At 38.6% G+C, this 15,163-nt stretch overlaps 1 protein-coding gene across 1 annotated transcript; it reads right to left on the bottom strand.

The window, feature by feature from the left end:
- Positions 1–654: 654 nt before the first annotated feature.
- On the bottom strand, positions 655–14,454 carry map7d2a (MAP7 domain containing 2a). The gene is made up of 16 exons (XM_088012651.1): positions 14,366–14,454; positions 13,829–13,915; positions 13,674–13,751; positions 12,668–12,831; positions 12,384–12,480; positions 10,305–10,394; positions 8,056–8,162; positions 7,853–7,968; positions 7,446–7,789; positions 7,203–7,350; positions 6,915–7,083; positions 6,108–6,212; positions 5,931–5,981; positions 5,714–5,753; positions 3,114–3,804; positions 655–2,405 (listed from the first exon to the last, which is right to left on the bottom strand). The coding sequence occupies exons 1-16, from the start codon at positions 14,451–14,453 to the stop codon at positions 2,150–2,152; spliced, it is 2,631 nt and encodes an 876-aa protein (XP_087868777.1). The 5' UTR covers position 14,454; the 3' UTR covers positions 655–2,149.
- Positions 14,455–15,163: the final 709 nt, after the last annotated feature.

Genomic DNA, 15,163 nt, shown 5'->3' with positions numbered 1-15,163 from the left:
ATCACCTACACCCAAATAAAATACACTGAGGCTTGTGTCTGTAACGTTACAAAAGGTAAGTTGAAGTGTTACTTCAAAAATGCAACAAATCTTAACATCCATATACCAAAAGTTTTGTTTATTTTCTTTACTTATGTAATTTTGCATTTTTGCAGTTATTTTTGTGGAATTGTTCTGCTACCCTTGTGTATTTCAAACACAGAGACACTCTTAGACATGTCGTGCCTCTCTCTTTCAATACTGCTTTATCTCTGCAATTTCCACATCATTCTTCAGTCATAACCAACAAATTCTTCAAACAGGAAATAAATTATCAGCAAATAACTGTTCTAATATCCAAAATAGTCCATAGTTAAGGGTTGACAACAGAAACTAACAATTTTACTGAACTAAGGTAAGAGGGCTTGTCATTGTATTTTGCCCTTTTATTTAAATAACTTAATATTTGCTATATAGTCCAATATAATTCAATGATTGAATTTGTGTAACATAATCAGAAAGATGAGTGAGTTATATTTGCACTATGAAATTTATTAGAGCTTACAGATCTTGCTGGATGCAATCAGTTTCACTTGTCAATAATTTTGTTCTTTGAGCTTTTGTTTTTCTAAAGATGAACTTAGAGAATCATTACAATGTAATTGCATTTTGAATTTGATTACATTTTCTTTAAACTACCAGCTTGATGAAAAACTCACATTAACACACACAGAAACTCAAAATTCCTATTGTTACTCTTTATTTGTTATATTCCTATTGGATTACATAGTGATGACCATGCTAACCATGCACAAACAAGGTCTACAGTGTTTGCATAATGTAGGCTGACCATGACACAATTGAGTTATGGTATATGAGCAGACCTGAAAATAGTATTTTTCTACATCCATGTTTTAGTTAGTAGTCAGAATGCACATGTTTATAAGAAGATGATTTAATGTGCAAAACAGTGCAAATGCAATGGTTATGCTATATATGTTTTCACCTGGGTAATATCACCTTATAACTTTTGTGTTCAAGAAGTTTAAATAGCTCAAGAGCCTATAGTCTATTTCCAAGAATGCTGCACACACTTGCTGAAAAAAAGAATAATAATAACATGAATAACATGAACCAGTCACTTCTTGTTAAGGCATGTTTTTCTAAAATTTCAATTCCAAATCTGGAATATAACACTTGCTATGGTTTATTATTTCACAACTTGCTCAAACAGGTTTTTGCTGAAGCAGGATCTTGTTCTTGCACTGGACAGTGTCAGTCCAAAGCCAGTCTTTTGATTCTGCATGACAGATTTACCATAACAGTGTCTGACAAAGCAGGTTGCTGCTACACATTGCTTTTAAAGTAACAGGAAGTTTTCTCAGCTGTCAGAATTTTTCTCTGCTTTTATTTTTATTCATAAATAAAGGGTGCCTGGCTTGATTATTGTACCATCATAAATTCACCCATTTCACCTAAAAATATATATATATATATTTTAATGTGCCATTGTTTGAAAAGTGGTGCAACATCTTCTTGTGACAGCCATAATTTTTGCTCTGTGACATGCGCTTAGGGGAATTATTTCAATAAGTGAACAGTCCCATGATAAGGTTTTATAGGGTGAAGAAGAGAATGGTTCTACCAGTTTGGGTGGTGCCTTACTTTCATACTTTCATTCATTAATACATGCATGGATAACACAACTTGACACAGCACATTTCTCCACCAAGTCAGTGAATATAATCTAAACATTCAGGAAGATGGTAGAGTTTGAAATGCAACAAGAATAGTCATTCTTAATAATTCAATATTGTGTCAGGTCTATGAGAAATCTGTGCAATTTGTATCAAGCTAATGCAAGAAAGGAGACCTGTGTTTTCTAGTTTCTATCCTATCTAGAACCCTGATATTTAATGTTTGTTTGATTTTTTTTTGGTTGTTTTCTACTTTGTCATATATACAAGCACTTTTGAGTCAGCCTACATATTTTTGTCTTTTAAATCAAAAAGAAATCATTCACAGATAAATTCACAAGCTCCATCATTAGCTTACAGTGTGCATTTTTCAGTCAGTCTCTATGGCTCGATTCCTGTAGCTACAATCACACAGGTTGTAAAGTCATAGAAGAAAGTGTGTACAAGCAGAAGAGGAAGAGCTAAACAGACAACTAGACGCTTAGCTTGTTTGAGGATGGGGGTGCTACCCCTATGAGCTTTGAATCTGTCATTGGACTAACAACCCCGCGTATCAGGTTCTTGTTGCAGTCGCCTATGGTGCTCTCAGAAGGGAGCTTTGTGTGTGTGACACTCCCTGTCAGGTCCATCAAGTCCTTAAGAGCCTGGTTGTGGCTCATGAAACCCTGTTCGATTTCATTATTTGGCGAATACTCAGGGATGGATATTAGTTCCTCCTTCGAAGCTGGGCTGAAACACATTGTGAGAAAGAAATAGAATTTAAATGCACTTTAGCTGCTTAATTTTCCTGAGGCAGCCTACATGTTGTGTCATGTCTCAATGGCACACCCTAATGATAGCGTAAATACAATCAAGAGCATAGAGCTACTAAATAATAGGGGTGCACCGATTGCAGTTTTCTGGCCCGATTACCGATCTTTTAAGAAGCTTGAACCGCTGATTCCAAATTTGACCAATACCAAATGTGCAGACATGACCTGATGAGTGGGTGTATCAGTCAAACCTCTATCACAGCAGAGCAAAAGAGGACAGTGGTTGTTTTTTAGTTATTTGCCCAGGTCTATAAGATCGGTGGAAAATCGGCTTCACATGTAAGTATTGGCTGATCACCCATCTCCCAAAATTAAGGAAATTGGGGCCACTTTATTGGTGCACTCCTACTACTAATTTGACCTTAGCTTAAAAACAGATTTTCTGTGACAGCCTCAGAGGTTTGTTACAAAACATTAGTGATTAAACAACATCAAAGACATCACAAAACGTTCTTGAGCCATTTTGCCAAGAAGATTGGGCAAAAATTTCAATCGCTAGATGCGCAAAGCTTGATTGAGTTCGTCCATAGTATAAAATCAAAGCAAATGCATTAAAGTTTTTGGTTCTAACACAAAGTTCATAGATTATTAATACTTCTGCGAGGCACCGTAAGTAAGGACTCACCTAACATCCATCGATTGCACATCATCACAGGATTCAGTTCTTTTCACATCTAACGGCTCCAGCTTGATGACTGGTGGTGATAAATGGACCAACGGTACCATCGTCAAAGAGGATCTACCAACTCCATCGACAGGCCCCTTTTTGGCCTTTTCATCAGCTGAGATTGATACGTTACTTTGCTGTTTGCTTCCTTCAGAGGTCGGATGGCTGCATTTTAAGGCACTTCCTTCACCCTTCACCGCTCCATTCATCACACTCCCCTGTCTTTGCGTTGCTTTAGCGTCTCCTGTCAGTTCAGTCGACTCTGTGTGAACTTGTGTGGTGATTTTGACAATGGATCTGTGGTGCGTGTTCAGATTCAACTCCATCTCTCTGCTCTGCTGCTTGAATGTGCTGGCGCTGGCCTCTTTGCTGATTTGGCTGCCACAGTTCTCTTTACTGGTTTGTTTTTTCTCAGGTCTCTTTTCAGGAACACTGAGTGCCTGTGTGACTGGGTGAGTGTTATTTTGAACTTGTTTACTCTTATCACTGTCCATCTGTGCTGCTGCTGCTGCTGCTGCTGCTGCTGCTGCCTCTTTCTTGAGGGTAACACTTTCCTTTGTTTCAACCTGCACCATTATCTCTTCTTTTACCTGAAACTCAACCTTTTTGCATGCCTGCTTGATGACATGAGCTTTGGTAATTACATCCCCTGTGAAAAATACAAAAACATTACAGTGGACTTGAAATGTTCTTCCAATGTCTCTGGGTATTTCTTTGATCTTGGTTAAAAATGCAGAGATTATAAAGGTAACCAAAGTCATGGAGAGAGAGCAGGGATCGAAAATAGCCTTTCTTTCATTCTAAAACTCAACAATAAAATTGTGTTAAGTTGCACATTGCAGGTCAGTTCCCTCCACCATGCTGCCAAAATATTTGAAGGGCATTTTGAAGAGAGCCCTGGCTTTACAGTCAGCTCCCATGATACAGCTATGCAGTGAGGGATGTCCAATCAGCATCAAGAGGAAAAAAAATCCTTCACTGCTGCTTCTTCACCTCCACAGGGAGCCACATTTAGCATGCACAGTTATTAGGCAAGTAGCTTTTCTGACATGAGTAGCAAGTAAGAAAACCATCTATTAAAATTATTAAACTCAAAGTCATGCAGTTTTGATTTTTGTTATTGGATTAATTGACCTGTAGTGGATCTCAAAAGTTTTCGCACCTCATTTAAAATGTCACTTTTTTCACCTTGTATACTGACATATGTCATTATCTGAGAGATTTGGAGAACCTTCGAAAGGCAGAATGAATAAATGTTGCTTAGACAAGAGGTGGAATTCTGATTGACTTCTAGCAAATAACTGCACACTTTTTACTTTTTCTGTAAACAAATACATAGCAAAAAAAAAGTTTTATTAAAAAAAAGTAAAAGTGTGCAGTTATTTGGTAGAAGTCAGTCATCATTCCACCTCTTGTCTAAGCAATATTTATCCATTCTGTGTTTTGAAGGTTCTCCAAATCTCTCAGATAGTGAGGGCACATCTTGTCCAGAGTATTCATCAAGAAACACAACATATTTTCTCCCAGATTTAGTTCTGAACTTTGGCTATTTTATTCTAATTGCCTTACTTGCCTAATTAATGCAACAACAACAACAACAACAACAACAACAACAATAATAATAATAATAATAATAATAATAATAATAATAATAATAATAATAATAATAATAATAATAATAATAATAATAATGTTGGCATTCAATATTTGCAAAGTAAAAAATAAATAAAGCAACTTTAGGGTAGTTTATGACAGTGAAACCAGTGCTGGTAGCTACTTATGTTCTGTTCTGTTTATCCCTGAAGCTGAAACGTGGACCTGGGAATGACATCAACCCCAGCTAAACTGTGTTGCTAACTCATAGGTTTGGAGGCCAAATTAACTACAGCTAGCTGTACAAGCTATTAATAAATCAGTTTTTTTTCTGGATTCATGTGTAAAGTGTTTGAATGTCCAGTTTTGAACAGCGGCGGTTTTTGAGGCATTGGCTGCTTCTGGATGTAAAACCGATTACAAAATGATCAAGAAACAAACCCTGAAAAATTATTAGCAAAATTTATCAGAGTTTTGTGACAACTATTTCATATTATCTAAAATAAAAATAATGGGACAATATTTTGCAATGTTGTGTAGTAATTATGTAAACTATTTTCCCTAATAACTGTGCATAATCAGTCATTCTTGCTGAATGCAGTTTGCAGTCCCCATGCAAAGTCTGATCTTCATCATGAGACTAAAATGCACAACCAGGAGCACCAATAGAGTTTGTTTTTTTGTTTTTGTTTTTTGATTGTTGGATTCTTTTTTGCACATTCTGAAGAACCAAAGCCAAAGCATCAGAAGTCGCTGCCATCTGCGAGGCTTAGACAATCCAACTCAGAGAAATTAAGATTGCTGTTGCACATGCTTAAGATTTGCTGATAGGAAAAATGAAATCAGAAACCACACATGCCCTGTTTGCATTTTTACAGCAGCAAGGCATACAGCCAAGGGGCGAAATAAGCATGGACAGCAAGCAAACTTAAACGCTTCTTCAGGCTGACCGGACGTATACTAACCTGGAGGTGAGACCGGCAACGTCTGCACCTGCTCCTCTTTCTGATTCAGTGCACAACAGAGGCAATGAGGACACAAAACCAAAGAGTCATTAATAATAAAATTTAATAATAATAGCAAAAACAGAAAGTCAAGCGGTCGATAAAAGGAAGTTAGGAAGGGGGGGGAAATAAAAGCGTAGCTGCGCAATCTGCAGGCGATAAAGGCCTCTCACAGTACCTTCATGTCAGCTTCACTCTTCCTGGTTCTCTTCATAATCTCCTCAATTCTCTGCAAAACATTTTAAATGGAGATTTACTTCCCAACTGTTGAATTAGAATATTTACAATGGAAACTATAACCATGAACCTCGGATTGCTTTTGCTAATTTCTGAAGATAATTCTGTTAAACTAAACCTTTTTCCTGAGTTGCCGCTCTTCCTCTTCCTGTTGTGTCTGCTGTTCTCTGCCTTGCCTCTGACGCTCTGCATCTTCTTTAGCCTGGACCTTTGCTTTTTCTTTCTATTTGTCGTAGAAAACAAGGGAGTTGTAAAAAAAAAAAAGTGAAACATCTACAAAATAAAATATCTATAAAAAGTGAAGATAGTGTTTTCCAAAACTATTCATACCCTATATACCTTGTAACATTTTGCCTGCATTCTACAAATCTGGCAAGAAGACAATCTTTTCTGAAAGGACCTCATAATCCCTCTGGTCAGATGACAGCAAAATAGAAATGTCTTTAGGGAACTCAACTTTATTCTATTAACACCATTCTCACAAGGAAACAGGGTGGTGGCAGCATAATGCTTTGGGGATGTTCTTTTCCTACCAGACACAGGGATGCTGGTCAAGATTAACAAAAAATGGATTTGGCTAAAAACAGGAACAATGACCTGAGACATATATCCATAGCAACAATTCAATGATTTTAGATCAAAGCACATCAATGTATTAGAATGACCTAGACAAAGTCCAAACCTAAATCTAATGGAAGACTGAGTTTGACATTTATTTCCACTCCAGTTACAGCAAGAGTTACGGCTTTAACTCAGTTTAGCAAAATAAGCTGAGTTATTTTGTTAAAACTCACAACAAGTGAGTGGCAAACGTTTGTTGTAGCATCACAAAGTATGAAATGTATTCAATGAGAAGGAATATCCTTGCAAGGCATTGTACAACCATCAAGTAAAGCTCTATATCTGCCTCGTTGTTGTGACTGACCTCTGCCTCAATCTGGACCTGCTGTTGCTCTTCCTTTCTTTTGTCTTCCTCCAGCTTGAGCCTGTGGTGGTCCATCACATTGTTCCGTCTCACCTCCTCTTGTTGTGCCTTCGCTTGTTGCCCCTGTTGCTGTTGGGCAAGCTGCTTCTTCTGTTCCTCTTCCCTCATTCTGATCAAAATTGTCAATATCATTAGCAAGGATCAAAACTCTATTTTTACAAGTTTAGTCTACAAAGACTCGCCGTCCGAATCAGTTGTCAGAACTCCAGCTTTTTACGAGGGACTCACCTTTCCTCTTGCTCTTTTTCCTGTTTCTTCTCCTCCAGCTCTTTCTGAGCTCGAGCCTTGCGCCTGCGCTCTGCCAGCAGCCTTGTAGCCTCCTCTGCATTTGTCGTGCCAGCTCCCACTTTTCCTGTGGATGTGTTTGCGGCAGCTTCTGAAAAAACATGGAGGAAAGATGTCGTTAAAATCCTTACATGAAATGTGAGTTGAGATCAATTATAATGCAATTGCGGGTAAATCTAGCTTTACCTTTGTCTCCATTCTGTCCGTTGACACGCAATCTTCTCTCTGAAGGATCCGCTCTTGGTGACATTTGGTTCCTTCTGTCAGGCGAATGATTCTTCTCAAGCGTATCTCTGTTCAAATTCCTAACAAATTGGCTTTGTGAAGATGAGTTTAGGTTTTTGGTTTCTGCACTGGTTCTCGCTGCTGACTCAGCTTTGGGTTGTTCCCCCTTTTTTTCCAGCTTCTTATCCTCTCCTTTCCTGTCATCATTCTGGTTTGGGTGACATCTGGTTGGAGAACGGTGATACTGAGGAGAACTGCCGGGAGACTGGGTACGGGTCTTAGACGCTAATCTGCAAAAAGAGAGACTGACGATAGGGAACGGCATATTTGACTATGCGACCTTTCATTTCTGCAACAAATAATCTTACCTGGAGGCAGAGGGGGAAGTCAGCTGCCTAGTGACACTTGCTGGGGATTCAGATCTTCGCACAGGGGATCCACAAACAGGGGAAGCAGTTCTTCTGTCTCGGCGCAGACGCTCTTTCTGAAAACAGTTTGAATAAAGCTTAAAGCCAACGTTTATCCAACTGCTGCTCATTTACGTACGCTTAGCATGACATGAAGATCTGACCTTGGGGGTACTGGGAGTGGACTGGGAGCCTCCCTGAAGTCCAGCTCTGTTGGGAGCTGCAGCATTGAGTGCGTTGCAGAAAGGTGACCTATGGGGGCTGCAGGGTGCTGCACAACAGCACACACATTTGAATCAGTTTCTACAGCTGAATATTATTCAGACAGAAAAGATTTGCCCGGACAGTCTAAAGTGAACTCAGCTACAGAATATATAACTTGTATGAACTCATATTTAGAGTCTAATTTGTTGGTGACAAAATGGTGTTATAAAACCAAAGGAAACCAGATGTTTACATACAATGTATAAAAAGACACATAGGCTTTAATTTCTCATTTTCTGTGCCACTATCCACAGGTGTTTGTGTGTTTTTTGTTTTTTTTAAATAAACTCTTATACTAATCTGACATCCCGGAAGAAACCCGGGATTTATACTTGAAATAAAATATCCTCCCTCACATTTCACTGTATAGGTCATGCATTCAGTCCCCTGGAAGGCGCCACGATGTACAAGAATCAGGAGGGGAAAATAAGATTTAATTTCTGTGAATCAATTCTTGCATCATAGAAAGGACAATAATATTTTACCTTGTCAGTGTTTTGTCAGTTTTGTGTAAGGGTTTAACATGAATACTTGCAGTTAGTAAATTAACCTTATTTTTCCTTAATAAATGTGATCATGTAAAAACAGAAATCCAGAAACATTGTTTCTGAACCGCCACACTTTAAACTGTCAGAAGATTTTAAAAAAAGACAAAGACTTGCTGTAAAAAGCACAATCACAAAAAAACAAGCCCTAAATATAGGCTTCATTGAAAGACACCAGAAATAGTCTTTGTAACTCCCCGACATAAGAGCAATCTCTGAGGAGTGCAGAAGTCATCTCATTGGGCTAACAATATCTGTGTCTATTTTTATTCTTGGTCATGTGTGATTTATCTCTGCATCCGTCTGCTGTGAAAAGCCAAAGTCAGCACCACATGGCTGCTGTCTTTTTATAATCCCAATCCCAGGTTAAAAATGTAAAAAAATAAATAAATAAATAAAAACTAAACAAACTCTTCAACAAACTCTTCAGACCACTGAGATATCCAAGACATCCTGATCCAATTCTCTTTAGCATGTTCCTAGTTACTGAGGGGATCACTAAGCTGGGAATATTAATCCAGAGGCTGGCTTTTAAGCAGTCTGCGCAGAGTTTTAGTCACTGAAAGCATATGTTTACTAGAGCAAATAATCTGGCCATGGGAGATGGAATAATGCAGGACAGCATGTTCCCATCAACAATTATAAAGTCACCGATGCTGGTCCATTTTCCAATTATTATTCCTGCATGGTGGTGCTGTTGCACCAATACAAATCTGAACAAAAATGAGCTCATCACCAAATGATCAATAGGACTGCATTTGCATAAATTCAGTTCACATCAAGGTCAGAAAATCTGAGTGAATGTTAATCAGTGAAGGATTCTGGAACAGCATCCGTCCCTATTTGAATCATGGAGACGTGTGTCCAAGTTTTTGTGGCTCCTCATTTTCTCTAACTCAGTGATGGAGGCTTCCGCTAAGGAGACCAAACAGAGAATAATGAAAGCAGGCTGAGCATACAGATTATCACACATGTACAGCGCCTCGCAAAAATGTTTGTACCCTTTGAGGCTTTCCAAATTTTGTCACGTATCAAGCAACATTTGGATTTCATTTATGCAAAGTAGAGCAACATAGCATCTCTTTGTCTTTCTGTTCAGATCTTGGTGTGGACTTTGACTGAGCCGTTGATGCATAAATATTAGGTGACTAATAGTTATCCTGTCAACAGATTCTCCTACCTGTGGATGTCTCACTGATGTCCACTAACAAACAGTTTACTGAAGCCTTCACAGAGCTGCACTGATAGTGAGATTTTAACAATATATTTTATTTTAGCAGTGTCTCAGAAAAGGGGAATTTTAAAAAAGCATAGCTTTGCAACAATTTTGACACACAATTTTGAAACATATTTGCAGAAACTAAGATGTGATAGAAAGTTCACAGGGTATAAAAACTTTTGCAAAGCACTGCATCATATTATATCACAGACCGACACAAAAAAAAAAAAAAGAGAAGCCAAATCCTCCTGCTACACAGGAAGAGTTCGCATATTTGTACTCCTGTTTCAATCTAGAAACAAACATGGTCACACAGACACTGTAACCGTTGGATGAACATGGGGAAGATGCATTTGGGAGGTTATGGGTGGGGGCTTAACTTTACCAGATCCGCTGACAGCAGGATGGGGGGAGGCAATGCCATGGGAAAAGGCGGAGGCAGCAGAGAAAGGGAGTGGGACATTCTCACAGTCACCTATAGGCAGCGGGCGGAGCAGAGCAGAGCAAACAGAGCATTATGAACAGTTTCTTTGATAACGGTCTCATCCAGCTGTGAAGAATGAGTGAGAATTAACATACCAGCAGGGATGTGACGATGCAGAGAGAACTGGAATATTGTGTGAGTTTGAAAATGTTTTGAAGTGATGAATTCAGTGACAGCAGAAATGTGAGTGATAATAAAAAACGTTGCTGGTTTTTGTTAGCATTTACCAGCACTGGATTTATTCACAGAGGTTCAGAAGGTGATTTCTACAGATGGAGAAGAGACACCCATGCCGACATGTAATTCTATAATGCTTCTCTGGGAAAAGAGATACAGCGGGTAAAATAAATATTGAAACCATCAACGTTTTTCTCAGTTTGGAAAAATGTCTCATAGGGTCTTTGACATCTGGTAAAACTCAAGCAGATCATGCAGGTAATAGCGGTCAGAGCAAATTAGTCCCCAAACAAACATACTGATTACTTAGAATACATGTTGAACATGATAAGCAAAAAGAAATAGAATAGATATAAAATTTTAAATGCAGAAAAGTATACTAACAGCAATGCTACAGGTGTATTTCTAAGCTTCTAAATCTCCAGTGAGTGCCATTCGAGTGACAATCTGAAAAGAAAATTATTTGTCCATAAATAAGTCACCGCCAGGTACCTCTTTAAGATTTCTGACAGAGAAGTCAAAGAAACATGCAAAAAAGTGGTCCAAGAGTCCAAGACTCAAGTATGGAAAGTCGCCGCAGTGCTGAAGAAAACCACGCTGAAGCTTGTTTAAAGTTTGATGCTGTAGATTTGGACAAGCCAGTTAAAATACTAGGAGAATTTAATCTCGTCAGATGAGACCAAAGGTGAACCCTTTGGATGTAAAGCCAAAATTTTGCCTAGGAAATTCTTTGTGGATTAATTTGTGTGGATCACTTGAGTTGTTATCGACACGTGGTAAATTCCCTGTTGATGCCCCCATTAGAAATATCTAAACTGAAAAAGAAAACATTGACATGTTCCACACTTATTTTGTCTGGTGTATATGTTCATGCAAACTTCAATAAGCAGGCCACAAGCAATGGTCACAGCTCTCATGAAAACATGCACAGTGTTGCGTGTGTGTGCTAAAATGGCTTGGGCTAATTTATTTCTTTTTGTTGTTGTTGCAAAATCTTACAATGAAAACTTTAGAAAAATCCAACCTTTACTTTTTTATATTGAGAGGGGAAAAGAAGGAACCCTTGATGTCGTTAGTGCTTTGTAAAAAAAAAAAAAAGAAACCCTTTTGTTAATAAGCCAGCACTCAGTGTTTGTCCTAAAACATTTCACAAGGTTAGACCATGTAGACAGTGAGAGACCTTTGCCTATTCTCTTATTATAATCTTCCTAAAAAAAAGTCTGGAGTCCTGGGTCTTTTCTTTGGTCTCATCTCTTCTTCTTGAAGATTTTAGATTTTGTGTCAGCTGAGCCATTGCTGTGTTGTGAATATTTCTCCTGCTGACATTATGACCATTTTAAATCAAATGGAACATATTTGTCCAGAGAATATGCTCAAAATTTCTTTACAAAATACTGATTGCAATATCCTGTAGCTTTCTCCTGACTTATCAAGATTGATATGTTTCTAGTCTTATTTTAATCACATGTGCTTTTGGCTTTCTTATTTTAATTAGAGGCCTTTTGTAGACATTCCCAGATACTCTAATCAATTTTAAAATATGTTTTAGTTGTAATCAGTTTTAATATATTTAGTCGAACCAATAAGTGGGGAATGAATTGTTTTGCAAAAAACAAACTGTTCTTAACACGAGATGTTTTATTTCTGGATAAATGTAAGAAAAGGTTGAATTTTTTTTCCGATTAGTCACAGTGAGATTTTGCTTCTCTGTTAGGCTTTAAAGCTTTACACACATGTTTAGTAGGAGTCAGTAAGTGTGCGAGTCTTACAGAACAGGCGACATTTATATCTGAACCTCCGTACCTGCTCCAGGAGGATAACCCCTTCCCCAGCGTTTTGTTCTCTGCTCCAGCTGAAGGCTTCTCTCCAGAGAGCGTTTCATGAGGGCCTCAAGCCGCTCCTGCATACAACATGGATAAACTTACGTTGTTTTAAATTCCCTCAGACTTTGGCGTTGCAAAAAAATATCAGCAGCTACATTCCAAATACTATGCATGAAGTCAAAACCGATCAAACTTGACATGCTTTTTAAGTCTGGTACTACACAATGTCAAGGTCTTAACACAAAACTTTTAAACTCATCTGACCCTCTCCTCCTCAAGCTGCTGCCTCCTCTTCTCCTCCACTGCAGCTCTCCGGAGCTCCTCTTTCTGCCTCTGCTCCTCCAGCCGTCTCCAGCGCTCCTCCACGGTGCGCTCATACTGCAGTCGAGCCCTGCGCTCCTTCTCCCTGATCAGCTGCTCCCTGGCCGCTGCAAGAGACACGGATTTAAAACCTCAATTTAAGGTTTTAAATTATGTTATGTAGTTAAACATTAACATCAGTCATGCAGTGACTGTGGAAAACTGTACACATTCTTGTTAAAATGCCAAGATTTTTTTTGTAATGTATAAACATGAGACCCGACAATAAATCAGTGATAAGCATTTTGCATCTGACTGTGGCGTAAATCTCGTAAAAACGTAAAACAAATCTGACAGAGCAGATGTATGTCAAAAACAGAAATAGTGCAAGTATTAGTCTAAATGTTACTTCACACATTTAGACTAATAAGTAAAGTAACGTTTGATTCATTTTCAGCTCTTTAGTTCACACCTTCTATTAGCATTGTAAAGGATTGCAAGACATGTTCTCATAATCTGGAACATTTGGCAAACTTTTGGACAAACGAGTGAAGATGTGGCATGATGACTAAGATCACAAAAATCTTGTTTTTATGTTGGAATACTCTTTTTTTTTTTTAAGTTTATTGTCGTTTGCACCTATGAGCCAGACCGAGTTTGATTTCGCCTGTCTCTCTATGCTCAAGATTAAATCGCTGAGATAAAAATCCTTGTCACCATGGGCCAACCACTGGAGAAGCAGGATTATCTCCTAGTCGAAGACCTACTTTTGTGGACCATTCGGTGTCGCTCTCAGACATTCCATGATGACACAGCTCATCATATCAGAAACCCGGTGAACTCTAAATGAATCTTCTCCAGACAAGAAGAGCCTCATACAACCCATTAAGGTCCACAGATATTATATCACAAGCAAACTTTGCAAAGGAAGCTTTGAGCAAAAAAAAATAAAAACAAGACATCAGCCTACCCAGACTCCTCTCTCTCTCCTCTCGTCTCTCCTTGGCTAAACGCATCCTGTCGTCAGTCTTCATGTAGCCCTCCTGACCTAAAAGATTAGGAGTGATGTCAGAAAAAGTCGGCAAGACTGCAGTGGGGACGGCATCGTCGGGGAGGAACACTCACTTTGTTTCCCTCCATGATTGTTACTCGTTAGATGTGAGGGGGATGCATGTCCGTTCATGTGTGGCCTCTTCTCTGCGTTAGATGGAGCTGGAATCAAAACAATCACCTGGGGGTTAAAAAGCATTCTCGGATTGTCCTGAAAAGGACTTCAGCACCAAGCTGCAGCACTGCTTTTCTACCAGCAGGGGGACACATGCATTCAATTGAATGAAGCTTATGTGTGTTAAATGCATTGTGTTGCAAAACGCCTTATGTCAAGGACGAACCGCGACACCAAAGATGTGCTCATCACTTTACATATGCTGACTGTCCTTTCTTGTTAGCGTTGCTGAGTTGTAACCAGCTCCTGACAACAATGAAACCCGACATCAGGACATCCAAATAAAGCCAACAGATAAAGTTAGTGGGAACCTCCTAGAAATTGGATAGGAGTCTAAATCTTTGTACTTTAAGGGACTTTTATCCAGATGACATGATGTGGAAATAAAGTGGGATTTATGTGACTGAAGCACGAGAGACAGAGAGAGGATTACTCACTTGTTTTTCCCGTCCGACCAGGAGAGCTGTGACCGTTTGTCGGCGATTTCTTGTCAGGAAGGAGAGTAATGGATGGTGGTGCCATCATTTCACCTAATGCACAATGTAATGAGAGTTCACAGGGGTGATTTTCTTGCATTAACAATAAAATGCATGGAGAAAATGCTCTGGAGCTGTAAAGGTAAGCCGTATGTTGACGATGAGTGTGAGCCAGCATTCAGGACTGACAGATTAAGGAAATGCTCCCTTTCAACTCATAACATGTAGTGAAACAAGACTATAACTTGACCTGGGTCAGTGTTAAAACTTAAGATTTTAAAAACATAAAAAAAATGTCAATTATATCATTGGGATGATTTAAAGTCCCTTTGATGATTTAAATACCTTTTGACTTTACAGAACACTGCCCCTCCCCTACCTAGTGCTGTGCATTGCTAGACTGTTTATTAAAATCTATATAGAAACAAATGCAGAAGCAATTAAATGTTTTTATATTTTAAAGTTTTTGTAAATGCTGTGAAACTGTTTTACTTAATCTGCATTATCATATTGTAAAAAAATCTCACATCGATCCATTACAAACAGGCACAAAGAATAAAATCATTCACAGTTACAGTCAAATATTTCTCAATAAAGCTAATAAACATGTAATAAATTTTAATATGGCAGGCTGAATCTTGTTAGAGCCTTCCTGACAAAAGCAGTGTAAACTGCCATATAAAACATTTAATCCCACAAATTCACTGAATCAATATGTGCATCGCAAGCTAACCTGTCAACAAACAGTCACTTCACTCC

Source organism: Poecilia mexicana, unplaced genomic scaffold (assembly GCF_051168715.1).
Source record: "Poecilia mexicana isolate PSO_F unplaced genomic scaffold, ASM5116871v1 scaffold_14, whole genome shotgun sequence".
NCBI classification, from domain to species: domain Eukaryota; kingdom Metazoa; phylum Chordata; class Actinopteri; order Cyprinodontiformes; family Poeciliidae; genus Poecilia; species Poecilia mexicana.
This window is presented reverse-complemented; position numbering and strand designations above follow the sequence as displayed.